The sequence below is a fragment of the Microcaecilia unicolor genome, chromosome 1 (assembly GCF_901765095.1).
Source record: "Microcaecilia unicolor chromosome 1, aMicUni1.1, whole genome shotgun sequence".
In the NCBI taxonomy this organism is placed as follows: domain Eukaryota; kingdom Metazoa; phylum Chordata; class Amphibia; order Gymnophiona; family Siphonopidae; genus Microcaecilia; species Microcaecilia unicolor.
In genome coordinates this window covers 216963838-216978632 of record NC_044031.1, presented here as the reverse complement: position 1 = coordinate 216978632, position 14795 = coordinate 216963838, and the positions used below count along the sequence as shown (strand labels likewise).

The following is a 14795-nucleotide window of genomic DNA, read 5'->3' as shown; positions in this document are numbered from 1 at the left end:
GGCTGCCAGTGGAGCAGGGCCTGTTGCATCAGGGTCCCGTGGTGATGGAGGATCCCTCCCCCTTTGGTCTTACGGCCTGGCTATTGAGCGGCAGCGTCTGAGGAAGAAGGGTTTCTCAGACAAAGTCATCGCCACTATGCTGAGAGCGAGGAAGCGCTCTACTTCTACTGCTTACGCCAGGGTTTGGCGTATCTTTGCAGCGTGGTGTGAAGCAGGCTCACTTTCTCCCTTCACTGCTCCAATTTCTTCAGTGCTGGCGTTCCTGCAAGAAGGTCTGGAGAAAGGCCTGTCGCTCAGTTCCCTTAAAGTCCAGATAGCGGCTCTGGCTTGCTTCAGGGGCCGCCTGAAGGATGCTTCCCTGGCTTCGCAGCCAGATGTGGTACGTTTTCTCAAGGGAGTTAATCACCTGCGCCCTCCTCTGCACTCAGTGGTGCCTGCGTGGAATCTCAACCTGGTGCTAAGAGCCTTGCAGAAGCCGCCTTTTGAACCCTTGTCGAGGGCATCTCTGAAAGACCTGACGTTGAAAGCAGTCTTTTTGGTGGCTATCACTTCAGCCAGAAGAGTTTCCGAGCTCCAGGCACTCTCATGTCGAGAGCCTTTTCTGCAGTTCACTGAGGCAGGAGTGACTATTCGCACAGTGCCTTCCTTCCTGCCCAAGATTGTTTCTCGCTTCCATGTGAATCAGCAGCTCTGTCTCCCTTCCTTTCGTAGGGAGGACTACCCAGAGGAATATTCTGCTCTCAAATTTCTGGATGTGAGACGAGTCATCATCAGATACTTGGAAGTGACCAATGATTTCCGGAAATCGGATCATCTGTTTGTCCTGTTTGCAGGTCCTCGTAAGGGTCTGCAGGCTGCTAAGCCTACAGTGGCAAGATGGGTCAAGGAAGCCATTGCAGCGGCTTATGTGGCCGTGGGGAAGGTGCCGCCTATTCAGCTGAAGGCTCACTCCACTAGAGCTCAGGCGGCCTCGATGGCAGAGGCCGGGTCCGTCTCCTTGGAGGAGATATGCAAGGCGGCAACTTGGGCATCGGCCCATACCTTCTCCAGGCATTACCGCTTGACTGTGGCTGCTTGGGCGGAGGCCCGGTTTGGAGCTTCAGAATTGCGGTCAGAGATTTCTATGTCCCGCCCTGGGTGAGTACTGCTTCGGTACATCCCACCAGTCTATGGATTGATCAGCATGATGATATGGAAGGTAAAATTATGTATCATACCTGATAATTTTCTTTCCATTAATCATAGCTGATCAATCCATAGCCCCTCCCAGATATCTGTACTGTTTATATTCTGGTTGCATTTCAGGTTCAAGTTTAGTCTTCAGTTCCTGTTCAGGAGGACTTCGTGTTCAAGTTTTTTCAATGGATTCTTCAAGAGTTGAGACGAGTTTGTGTTACAGTGAGCTGCTGCATTCCTCTCCCCTCCGTTTTACGGGGCTGGATTGAGACATAAATTCTGCCGGCGCTCCCTCCCGCTTCGTGCGGCTGTAGGGCAGCTTTGTACCCCTCCCGCTTCGGCGGTGTTAGGGTCAGTCAGCTCCTCCCGCGGTTGCGGTTGCAGGATAAGCCAGATCCCCCCGCATCGGCGGGGTGGTGTCCCTCCCCCGCTCCGCGGGGATGAGCTGGACGGATTCCCCTCCCCCACTTGTGTGGGGATGAGCTGGGTTAATTCCCCTCCCCCGTTTCGGCGGTGGTGAGCTGGGCAGAGTGTCCCTTTGTGGGTGTAATTCTCTAAGTGCTGAGTCCTGCGGATGGAGCTTGGATATCGACATACTGAGGAGTTTCCGGCAGCACATGACCACATATAGGGAGGCAAAAGGATTGCTCTCTATCTCCACCTGCTGGTAGATGGACACAACCCACCAGTCTATGGATTGATCAGCTATGATTAATGGAAAGAAAATTATCAGGTATGATACATAATTTTACCTTCACTTCCTATTATGATTTCTGGTGCATGGGCCTCTCAAAGCCACCAAATTATTTCAATTTCCAGTCAAGAGAACAGGGATTTTGGTTTGCAATTTATTGGGAATTGTTGCACAGCAGTGTCCTAGGCATTCACATTTGGAAAATGAATCTAGCTGTTTGCTTGGGCAAGGAAGAAGTATTTAATTATTTTTTTTAACCTGAGCAGGCTATACTGTGGTTAACTAAAATATGAACTGTATAATACATCTTGCCTTTTTTTAAATCTTTAATCTTCTAAAGGTGAGAATGCTGTACCAGATATCATTCTGCCACCACCAGGTGGTATGATTTGACTGTATCATGGACAACACTTGTGTTCCTGAAAACAGTATGAAATTACTGTAGGATTGGATAGTAGTGAGGTATCCTTAATTCATCGTTACCACGTCTCATGAGCAATCTTGTTTACTTCTCAGGAAATTGCAAGGCTTCATGAAGAAAATGAGAAGTTGAGGGCCAGACTTCGCACTATAGAATCACAGGTAATGTCAAGCCTCAAAATTCAACTTGTGTGTGTTTGAGTTTTGTGTTATGAGCATGGTACCACTTGTGTTGTAAAAGGGTTACCTCATGCAACTTTGGATAGTAGGGGCTGGGAGAGCAATATGCCCTGACTCACACATGGGGATGCTCATGTACCATATGCAGACTATGCATGGCTAGCGTTCACAGTGGCTTTTCAAAATTTACTAGTTTTCATAATAAAGTAGCAAAAAGAAGAAAAGCTGGAGCAATAAGCTTTTTGCTGCTAGTTAGACTAGGAAAAAGTATACTTGCCTTTGCCACTGGGCAGCACAAGTGGAGATGTGACGGCTGTTAAATGGCACCTGAACACAAACTACTTTGTGATGAAAGGTCAGTCAGCACATTAGATGGCTACTTAGCTTGCCAAGAGGCATTTCTCATCAGAAGGTATAATGTAGTTTTTGGAGTAGAATAGGCCACTTGCTGTTTGTTGTACTAGCTAGATATGGCAGAAAGAGGATTTTTTTTTTTTTCAAAAATAACAGAATGCTGACTTGGCTACATCTGTAGTATCAGTGCCACTGGTTGATCTGGTTAGCTTTTAAAAACTGAGCAGACACACTAAGCAGCAATGCAGTTCTGTAGTGGCAGGTCATTCTTAGATACTTTTATTCTGGACAATATTTTCAGTTGTGCTTTAGACACAGACATTGACTTATATAAACTATTAGGTCTGGCTCAGATGCAGGTGTGTTCCTCCTATTCTATACTGTTTTTGGCAAGCAGAAAAGAATGTGGACTGTGACTCGGGTAAGCCTCTTAACCTGTCATTGAGTCCCTGCCGTTTGTTTCCGTTCTTTCTTTATGAAATAGCATATTACTCATGCTGTCTTGTCAAGCCTCTGAACAAATGTAAGATGCAGAACTTGAGACTAGTTAGATTAGCAGGGTCTAAAAATGGTTTGGATAATTTCCTAAAAGAAAAGTCCATAAGCCGTTATTAAGATGGACTTGGGAAAATCTACTGCTTATTTCTAGGATAAGCAGCATAAAATATGTTTTACTTGTTTGGGATCTTGCCAGGTACTTGTGATCTGGATTGGCAACTGTTGGAAAAAGGATATTGGGCTTGATTTTAGTCTGTCCTAGTATGGCAACGCTTATGTTCTTAAGAAAGAAAGCAATTAAGGTGAAGTTGGGGTGTGGATGAACCCAACTACAGACATTCCAGCCAGTAAAAAACAGTGATGATGGATTTGTTTGTTAAGATGAATGACAAAATATCACTATACATATATAATTTAATAAATATCAATCCATCAATTTAGGAACAAATGTAAAATCGATTAATAGACACAAATTTAAGTGAAACACCACTTTGTATTTTTGCCACAGAGCTATCATCCAGGGGCTAGATGGTAAATACTTGGAACCAATGAGAATTTTTTGCAGATACTGGGACACCAGTCTTGTCCCATTTTGCTAGCTGGATCCATTTACTATGACAGGCTCTATTGCATTGCTGAGCAGCTCTAATAGGTTTGATCTTTTTTGTTTTCTTATTTACAGGCTACAAGTGCACTGGATGAAAAATCAAAACTGGAGAAAGCTCTGAAAGATGTGCACAAAGTTCAGGGAGATCAGAAGGTAAGCACGGTTCTCTTCAGGCTTCATTCCTTTTTTTATCCATGGGTTGGCCACTAGAGGGCAGTGCTTGTTCTCATCTCTTTCTGCATGTACTGTAGAACTAGAATTCTACTACTTTTTTTTTTATCACTTCTGTAGCACAAGCAGTCATGCAAATCTTTTACATCAGACAATGGGGGGAGCAAATGAGAAGACATTTTTCTCCAACAAATAGGTTTAATTCAGATATATCTGGGTTAGCAGGAGGGCATATATTCAAACATCTCCTCTGAGCTGCCTGACTAGCCAGTTAAAAATCCATGTATAAAAATAACTGGCAATGTTCCTGACCTCCCTGCAACCTGTGGAAAAGGAGGCACAAGAAAGCTAGCAAACAAAAGCTTATATATTTGAATATTGCTGTAAAAATGCATAAAGAGAGCCAGGAAAGAGGAAAAGTGGCCTTCGGGGAAAACAAGTTGGAATCTGATTTGTCAGAGTCCCACACCCACAGTACTTTAGTGTAGTTTATTAATTTATATTCTGACCATATGTAAGCGGATAACAAAAGAAAAATACATAATTTGCAAGGCACAGCAATAAACACATACACTGAACACTAAAACATCATTTAAAACAAAACATAAAACCCAACCTACTTCAAGACTTCCTAATCTTCCTTTCAACTGCTGCATAAATTTTCCAGCTCAAAAATCTGCTATACTGCATACCTCTAGAATACTTCACTAAATAAATGTTTTTAACAATTTTTTAAAATTGTGCTGTATCATTCAATGTCCTAATTTGTATTGGTAGTTTGTTCTACAGTATTGGGCCTGCCAGTAAAAACATATGCTGCCTGGTCTCTTCAAAGTGAACTTTCTTCAGTGCTGGGATAGAGAGATGTCATGTACCCTCTGACCTCAGTGTCGTGTTAGGATGATACATTTTTAAAACTGTAGCCAAATAAAAGCAGGGGCGTAGCCAGACTTCGGCTGGAGGGGGGGGGGGTCCAGAGCCCGAGGTGAGGGGGCACATTTTTAGCCCCCTCTCCCCCCCGCTATTGCCAACCCCTGCCATTTGGATTCCCAGTCTCTGTGTCTCGTAAGGTCCCCTTGCAATTTTTCACAAATCTTCTTGTGATTTAACAACTTTGAATAACCTTGTGTCGTTAGCAAATTTAATACTAGTTACTCCCATCTCTAGAGCATTTATAAATATTTTAAAAAACAGTGGTCCCAGCACAGACCCCTGTGGAACCTCACTATCTACCCTTCTCCATTGTGAATACTGACCATTTCACCCTACTCCAATTCCTTTCAGTTTAAGCGGTGCTTATCACCGGGGCAAGTCCATCTCTGTTAAGCTTCTAGTTGTTTGCTTCATGAGAGGTTTGTTGTTAACAAAGCCAACCTCTAACTGTGTCATGGGATCTCAATGTTGTTCTCAACCAGTTGATGAAAACTCCTTTTGAGCCTCTTGATTTCTGCCATCTGAAGTATTTGACCTGGAAAGTTGTGTTTTTGGTGGCAGTCACTTCAGCTCACAGAGTGGGTGGGCTTCAGGCCCTAGTAGCTGATCCATCTTACACTAAGTTTCACTACAACAGAGTAGTTCTCCGCACACACCCTAAGTTTCCTCTTAAGGTAGTTTCAGAGTTCTATCATAATCAGTCAATCGTTCTACCAACATTTTTCCCAAAGCCACATGCCCATCCTGCATAGCTTAGACTGCAAGCGAGCCTTGGCCTTCTGTCTGGAGTGGACTAAAGTCCATAGACCAACGGTTCCCAAACTGTGCACTTCAGTGAACTCTCAGGGGTGCTACGGCAAATCGTGACCTCCCTCCCGCCACCACCACCTGAACTGCTACTTCTGTGCCCAGTCCAGCGTCTGCTTCCTGTCTTTCCCAACTCCCCCCCCCCCCCCCCCCCCCCCACACACACCCATCTCTGCCGCTTCTGCTTCTCTAGATGCCCCTCAAACATCACTTCCTGTTCTGGCACACAGCCGGAATCTGCGTGTCTGGAGAGTCCGGTCCTGCATAACTGCAACTTATTTTGCTGCAGCCACTGCTGCTGCTCATCTAGAAAAGCAGCAGTGGCAGGGATGGGTGTGTGGGGAGAGCAAGGACAGAGAGGAAGCAGACGCCGGATTGAGGGAGAAACGGGGCTTAGGCTGCATGGAAGGGGGAGCATGAGGGAGGGCAGAGGCTGGCTGAAAGTAGGGAGAGAGGGAGGGCAGAGGCTGGATTAAAGTGGGGAGAGAGGGCAGAGGCTGGATTAAAGTGGGGAGAGAGGGCAGAGGCTGGCTGAAAGTGGTAAGGGAAGGAGGGATAAAAGGGAGAGAGAGAGAAGGAGGGCAGAGGCTGGATGAAAGTGGTGAGAGAGGGAGGGATGAATAGAAGGGAAAGAGAGAAGGAGGGCAGATACTGGATGGAAGGGGAGAGAAGGGCAGACGCTGGAGGGAAGGGGAGAGAGAAGGAGGGTAGATGTTGGATGGAAGGAGGAGAGAAGGATGGCAGACGCTGGATGGAAGGGGGAAGAGAAGGGAGGACATGCATGGGAATGCAGATGTTGGTGGCTGAAGCATGCTACCTATTTGCTTTCGCAAGCAGCATGGAGTGTGGACCTGAACAGTGGACCTTTTGAGCTAATAGGGCTTGGGCATCCCCACCAGCAAAGGTAGGACTCAATACTGGTGGGGTGGGGGCGGAGTGAGGAGGAAACTTGAGAGCAAATGTGTAGCCTAGGGGCACCGTGACCCGAGAAAGTTTGAGAACCACTGCCATTGACAGTCCACCCAGCTTTTCGTTTCTTTTGACCCAAATCGGATGGGAGTGGGCATCAGCAAACGCACTACTTCCAGTTGGATAGCAGATTGCATTTTCTTTGCTTATGCCCAGTCTGGACTTACTCTAGAGGGTCATGTCAAGACTCATAATGTCAGAGTCATGGCAGCGTCGATATCACAGTTGAGGTCAGCCTCCATGGAGGAAATATGCAAAGCTGCAACATGCTCTTCTGTCCTCACATTCACATCTCATTACTGCCTTGAGCAGGATTCTCGATGTGACAGCCAGTTTGGAAAGGCAGTCTTGAAGAATTTGTTCAGTATCTAGAATACAACTCCACCCACCTAGGCCCAGTTCTGTTCTACTCCAGGCTGCACCTCCACTTCTAGTACGTAAATAGTTTCCGGTTGATTTCCAGACCTCAGCGTTTTGAGTCCTTGTTCTCCCGGCGTTGTTATTTTTGGTGAGCCAGGTATCTAGGGATTCTCAGCTGTGAAAATACGAAGGCCTGCTTGTTCTTGGAGAAAGCACTTACCTGTAGCAGGTGTTCTTGGAGGACAGCAGGCCAAGTATTGTCACATACCCTCCCACCTCCTCTTGAAGTTGTAACCTTTAACTATTTAATCTGACTGAGGAGATGGCGCTTGTGCTTTAGGCAGGAAGGCACTCATGCATGCACGGTGCAGTGCTGCTGGAAAGTTCTACTTATGTAGCTAGTCAGCTTCCGCACCAGACTCCACTGGAAGATGTCACCCCTCTATGAGACTACTTGGCCTGCTGTCCTTGGAGAACACCTGCTACAGGTAAGTAACTTTTCTTTATCCCTATTCTTCAGTGGTGGCCTCAAGGGAGGGCAGAGAATGGTGTTATCTGTATGGTTTTGATTATAAAAAAAAACTAAAGGCGGAAAGTTATCAACGAGGGCTACCTTACCGCAAGTCAAATTATTTTAGCACAAGGTCCCATTTTATGCAGAGACCCTGTGCTAAAATAGCACAACTTGTGGTAAAATACCCCATATTAATGGTAGCCCATGTTGATAACTTGCCCGCTGAATGCATAGATTTGTGCTACAAAAAATTATGCACAGAGAAAGCAAGCACAAATCTCTATGTAATTTTTTGGCACGATTTTGCTTTGATTATTGATGCAGTTCATGCAGGCAAAAGTACCCTTGGAGTGAGTACTGGTGGGCTCAGTTTTTAGTATTTTTCTCTGAACTGTCAGCAGTTAGGAACTAATAGCATTAAAGAATATGAACACAATTTCTTCCAGACTCATTTTACAGTTGGCTTGATAGTGAAACATTCTTGATAAGCTCTCCAAACACAACCCCCTTCCCCAATGCCTTCTCTCATTTCTGAAATAAGTTTTGCCATTGAAGATCTTCAACATATGTTGTACTGTATTGTATTTTTATGGCATGTGATATTGTGTTTTGCATGACATCTAACTCTAATTTTCTTTTTTTTTTTTTTTTGTTTGTTTCCGAATGGTTGCTGGTATGTAGTTTATTTCATTTCATACATGGCTATAAGGCTGGAGTGAGTGAGTGATGATGGAATAATAAAGAGACAGTGTGCATGACATGACCCTAGGAAGGCCATAATGATTCCTTCCTCCTTCTGGTACCTACGCTGTTTCTCTTATGTTTTTGCTTTTTTCTATTAATTTGCTGTCTGTGCTAGGTTTCCCTTGTCACGCAGTGGAGGTCATTTTCCAAACAGATAGACCTCTCAAAATGGCCAAAAACACATACATCTGCTGAAACAATTTTCAAAAAGGCGGAATTTGGACATTCCATATCATCAAGCTGATCAATCCATAGACTGGTGGGTTGTGTCCATCTACCAGCAGGTGGAGATAGAGAGCAAACTTTTGCCTCCCTATATGTGGTCATGTGCTGCCGGAAACTCCTCAGTATGTTCTCTATCTCAGCAGGTGGTGGTCACACACAGCAGCAGCTCTGGCTAGGCCTCCAAGCCTAATTTTTAGGTTTTGTTGAGTGCCTGGGGTTGAGGGCTCTTTTGAGCAAGTGCAAACCTGGTGGTGCCAGGTCCCTCCTTTTCTCCCCCCTCCCGCTGGCTCCGTTTAAAAAAAAAAAAAAATTTTGAACGTCCTTAAAGGCGTTTATTTCGACGTTTATTTAAACGTTTATTGCAGCTACTCACTGGGACACCAGGTCGTTACAGCTCGGAGCGGACAGCAGGTAATTTTTACCTTTTTATAGCGGGCAGGGGGTTCCCCGATTTATCTCCACGTGGCATATGGCGTCGGAGGGCGAGGGCGTAAAGAGTCGCTCCCCGGATCGCTTGGGCGCTTCTAGAGGGGATGCGGGGGTCTTAAAGCCTGATTCGCCCTTGTTGGGTGACAGTTTCGTGGCCGATGAATGTCCCGGTCCTTCCTCCGGCGTGGCGATTTTTCCCGCCATAAACGCCCATCCCCCGCTCCTCGCCTCCGCCATCTTGGCCGGCCACGCGGCTCGGATGGCTTCTTCTTGGGCCGCCCTTGAGCTGGGAGACATTAATGCCATAAACGCCCTTAATTTGGGCGACGGCACAAAAGCGGCTAAAGTTAAGCGCCATTCTTCCCGCGCGGCTCCTTCACGGAGTGTCGCGCTGGACGCCATTTTGGATGCGCAGCATGTCTCTCCCCCGCTCTTGCGAGCGCCGGTTGAGGGTGCGTCTAGGGCTGTTGCCCAGGCTGCGGAAGTACACAGTCTGGGGGGTTTCTCCCCCGAGTTTGTTTTGCTGCTGCATCAGGCCTTCCTTATGCAAAACGCTGCCCCTGCTCCCTCGTCTGGTAAAGAGGTTGAGGTTCCCAGAGGTAAACGCCCTCGGGTTAATTCACAGGCCTTGGAGGACTTTGTCTCCTCCGATGTAGATGAGGGCAGCGTATCTGAGGTCTCCCAACGGTCCTTTGCGGATTCCTTGGAGGAGACGGATCCCCGCTCGGTTGGAGCGGATGACCCCTCTGCAGCGCGGCTTTTTAGCTCAGAGGATTTGTCCAACCTGTTGGTACAGGCCATGGACACTTTGAAGATTTCCTCTCCGGAGGACGTCTCTCCCTCAGCCCCTGTTGGCTCTGCCATTATGCTGGGGACGAAGCGCCCGCCTAGAACCTTCCACGTGCATGATGCCATGCACACCTTAATTGCGGCTCAATGGGATTTCCCGGAAGCGAGCCTTAAAGTGGCTAGGGCTATGTCCCGCCTCTATCTTTTGACTGAAAGTGAACGTGAGGCCTATCTGTGGCCTACCGTGGATTCTTTAATCACTGCGGTGACTAAGAAAACGGCGTTGCCGGTGGAAGGTGGCACGGCCCTAAAGGACGCCCAAGACAGAAGATTGGAGGCGGCCTTAAGGTCGTCCTTTGAGGCAGCTGCTTTAAGTTTGCAGGCCTCAATTTGCGGCTCCTATGTGGCCAGGGCGTGCCTGACTATGGTGCAGCGGGCTTTCCCCTCGGATCTTTCCTTGAGGGCTGATTGGCCGGCCCTGGAATCGGGCTTAGCCTATTTGGCAGACTTGCTGTATGATGTCTTGAGGGCCTCAGCGAAAGGCATGGCTCAGACAATCTCTGCGCGGCGGTGGCTTTGGCTGAAACATTGGTCTGCTGACCACGCCTCTAAATCCCGCCTGGCTAGATTGCCTTTTAAAGGCAAGCTGCTCTTTGGGGTCGAGCTGGACAAAATCGTGACCGATCTCGGCACGTCTAAGGGCAAGAAGTTACCAGAGGTCAGGGCTCGGGCTAGTACTTGCCCTGGTACCTCCAGAGGACGGTTTTAGGAAACCCGTCGGTACCGCCCGGGCAGGTCGGGCTCCTCTGCCCCCTCTTCCTTCAAGAGGAACTTCTCCCCCAAGCAGCATTCCTTTCGCAGAGACCGCCGTCCCGGAGGTGCTCCCTCCGGTCCTCCCCCAGGGTCTCGTACCCAATGACGGGGCCTGGGTCCACGCCCCAGTGCAGATTGGAGGACGGCTGTCCTCGTTTCTGGGCGAGTGGACCACAATAACTTCAGACACTTGGGCGCTGGAAGTCATCAGAGACGGCTACAAGCTAGAGTTCTGCCGACCCTTAAAAGACGGGGTTGTACTCTCTCCCTGCAAGTCTCCGGTCAAAGCTGTGGTAATGCAGCAGACCTTGAACAATCTGATCCGCCTGGGGGCGGTCGTTCCGGTGCCAGAAACTCAGCTTGGCAAGGGATGTTACTCCTTTTTCTTTGTGATTCCAAAGAAAGGAGGTTCTGTACGGCCTATCCTCGACCTCAAAGGGGTCAATTGGGCCTTGAAAGTTCGGCACTTTCGCATGGAGACCCTCCGCTCTGTTATAGCGGCAGTGAAGGCAGGAGAGTTCCTGGCATCCTTGGACATCAAGGAAGCGTACTTGCATATTACCATCTGGCCTCCTCATCAACGCTTTCTGCGTTTTGCAGTAATGGGCCGACACTTCCAGTTCAGAGCCCTCCCGTTCGGGTTGGCTACTGCTCCGCGGACCTTCTCCAAAGTAATGGTGGTCTTCGTGGCCTTCCTGAGGAAGGAAGGAGTTCAAGTCCATCCTTATCTGTACGACTGGTTGATCCAAGCCCCCTCTTATGCAGAGTGCGGCAAAGCTGTGAACCGGGTGGTTGCTCTTTTGAGCTCCCTGGGTTGGATCATCAACTGGGAGAAGAGCCAGCTGCGCCCGACTCAGTCCCTGGAGTATCTGGGAGTTCGATTCGACACCCAAGTGGGCAGAGTGTTCCTGCCAGACAATCGGATTGTCAAGTTTCAGGCTCAGGTGGACTAGTTCCTAGTAGCCTCTCCTATTCGGGCTTGGGACTACGTGCAGCTGTTGGGCTCTATGCCGGCCACGATGGAAGTAGTGCCCTGGGCAGGGCTCATATGAGACCACTACAACAATCTCTGCTGCTGCGCTGGACTCCGATGTCGGAGGATTATGCTGTGCGCCTTCCCTTGGACCCAGCAGTGCGCAAGGCACTGAGCTGGTGGATGCAGACAGACAAGTTGTCTGCAGGAATGCCTCTGGTGACCCCGGAGTGGATTGTCGTCACGACAGACGCCTCTTTGACGGGCTGGGGAGCCCACTGCTTGGGAAGGACAGCGCAGGGGCTCTGCTCTCCTGCAGAGGCAAGTGGTCTGTCAACCTCCTGGAACTCAGAGCCATTCGGTTGGTGTTGTTGGAGTTCATCCCGGTACTGGTGTTGAAGCCTGTACGGGTCCTGTCGGACAATGCCACGGCTGTGGCCTATGTCAACCGCCAGGGAGGTACCAAGAGCGCCCCTCTAGCCAAGGAGGCCATGAATCTATGCCAGTGGGTGGAAGCGAACCTGGAACAGCTGTCAGCGGCCCACATTGCCGGAGTCATGAATGTCAAGGCAGACTTTCTCAGTCGCCATACCTTGGAGCCCGGAGAGTGGCAGCTATCTGCTCAGGCGTTCTTGGGCATCACGAAGCGCTGGGGCCAGCCGAGCCTAGATCTGATGGCGTCATCGGCCGATTGCCAAGTGCCGCGCTTTTTCAGCAGAGGACGGGACCCTCGATCCCTGGGAGTAGATGCTCTTCTCCAACGGTGGCCGACACAAGAGCTTCTCTATGTGTTCCCGCCCTGGCCCTTGTTGGGCAGGGTGCTAGACTGGGTGGCAAAGCATCCCGGCAGGGTAATCCTGGTGGGTCCGGATTGGCCCAGACGTCCCTGGTATGCGGACTTGATCAGGCTCTCAGTCGGCGATCCTCTGCGGCTGCCAGTGGAGCAGGGCCTGTTACATCAGGGTCCCGTGGTGATGGAGGATCCCTCCCCCTTTGGTCTTACGGCCTGGCTATTGAGCGGCAGCGTCTGAGAAAGAAGGGCTTCTCAGACAAGGTCATCGCCACTATGCTGAGAGCGAGGAAGCGCTCTACTTCTACTGCTTACGCCAGGGTTTGGCGTATCTTTGCAGCGTGGTGTGAAGCAGGCTCACTTTCTCCCTTCACTGCTCCAATTTCTTCAGTGTTGGCGTTCCTGCAAGAAGGTCTGGACAAAGGCCTGTCGCTCAGTTCCCTGAAAGTTCAGGTAGCGGCTCTGGCTTGCTTCAGGGGCCGCCTGAAGGGTGCTTCCATGGCTTAGCAGCCAGATGTGGTGCGCTTTCTCAAGGGAGTTAATCACCTGCACCCTCCTCTGCACTCAGTGGTGTCTGCGTGGAATCTCAACCTGGTGCTAAGAGCATTGCAGAAGCCGCCTTTTGAACCCTTGTCGAGGGCATCTCTGAAAGACCTGACGTTGCAAGCAGTCTTTTTGGTGGCTACCTCTTCAGCCAGAAGAGTTTCCGAGCTCCAGGCACTCTCATGTCGAGAGCTTTTTCTGCAGTTCACTGAGGCAGGAGTGACTATTCGCACAGTGCCTTCCTTCCTGCCCAAGATTGTTTTCGCTTCCATGTGATTCAGCAGCTCTGTCTCCCTTCCTTTCGTAGGGAGGTCTACCCAGAGGAATACTCTGCTCTCAATTTCTGGATGTGAGACGAGTCATCATCAGATACTTGGAAGTGACCAATGATTTCCGGAAATCGGATCATCTGTTTGTCCTGTTTACAGGTACTCGTAAGGGTCTGCAGGATTCTAAGCCTACAGTGGCAAGATGGGCAAGGAAGCCATTGCAACGGCTTGGGTGGCCGCGGGGAAGGCCCATACCTTTGTCATGCATTACTGCTTGACTGTGGCTGCTCGGGCGGAGGCCCGGTTTGGAGCTTCAGTGTTGCGGTCAGGGATTTCTATGTCCCGCCCTGGGTGAGTACTGCTTCGGTACATCCCACCAGTCTATGGATTGATCAGCTTGATGATATGGAAGGTAAAATTATGTATCATACCTGATAATTTTCTTTCCATTAATCATAGCTGATCAATCCATAGCCCCTCCCAGATATCTGTACTGTTTATATTCTGGTTGAATTTTAGGTTCAAGTTTAGCCTTCAGTTACTTCAGGAGGACTTCGTGTTCAAGTTCTTCTTTCACTTGGATTCTTCAAGAGTTGAGACGAGTTTGTGTTACAGTGAGCTGCTGCATTCCTCTCCCCTCCGTTTTACGGGGCTGGATTGAGATTTAAATTCTGCCGGCACTCCCTCCCGCTTCGTGCGGCTGTAGGGCAGCTTTGTACCCCTCCCGCTTCGGCGGTGTTAGGGTCAGTCAGCTCCTCCCGCGGTTGCGGTTGCAGGATAAGCCAGATCCCCCCGCATCGGCGGGTGTGGTGTCCCTCCCCCGCTCCGCGGGGATGAGCTGGACGGATTCCCCTCCCCCACTTGTGTGGGGATGAGCTGGGTTAATTCCCCTCCCCCGTTTCGGCGGTGGTGAGCTGGGCAGAGTGTCCCTTTGTGGGTGTAATTCTCTAAGTGCTGAGTCCTGCGGATGGAGCTTTGATATCGACATACTGAGGAGTTTCCGGCAGCACATGACCACATATAGGGAGGCAAAAGTTTGCTCTCTATCTCCACCTGCTGGTAGATGGACACAACCCACCAGTCTATGGATTGATCAGCTATGATTAATGGAAAGAAAATTATCAGGTATGATACATAATTTTACCTTTTTCACTGAGTTCGTCCAAATAACAAGGGGCGTGTGTTTTGGACAGGATTAGGGTGGGCCCAAAATTAGGACATCTTTCAGCAATAATGGAAGAGGAAGACATATCCAAGTCTAAAAAGAAGCACATTTTTATCTAGACCTGCTTCAATCAAGTCCGAGTTGAAAAAAAATGCTTTGAATGACCAGTTGACCTCTGGATGGATTAAGGCTTGATCCCTTCTTAATCCCCCAGTAGATGCTGGCCCCCCCACCCCTAAAAACTGAAACTGAAAGGGAATTCCAGGCATTATGACAGTATCGGGTATTATGGCATACCCAACACTTTGGAAAACAGCTCTTCTTTTTAGACATCCATCGTAGAGCGATTTTCAAAGGGGAAACCCAGATGTA

General features: G+C 48.9%; 1 protein-coding gene across 1 annotated transcript in view; it reads left to right on the top strand.

Moving 5' to 3' along the window:
* The window catches only part of LZTFL1 (leucine zipper transcription factor like 1), a 66826-nt gene that overhangs the window by 30374 nt on the left and 21657 nt on the right, over window positions 1-14795 (top strand). Inside the window, exons 6-7 of the mRNA XM_030204336.1 lie at window positions 2387-2452; window positions 4005-4082. Of these exons, the coding sequence (XP_030060196.1) occupies window positions 2387-2452; window positions 4005-4082 (144 nt within the window). The remainder of the gene's footprint in view (window positions 1-2386; window positions 2453-4004; window positions 4083-14795) is intronic.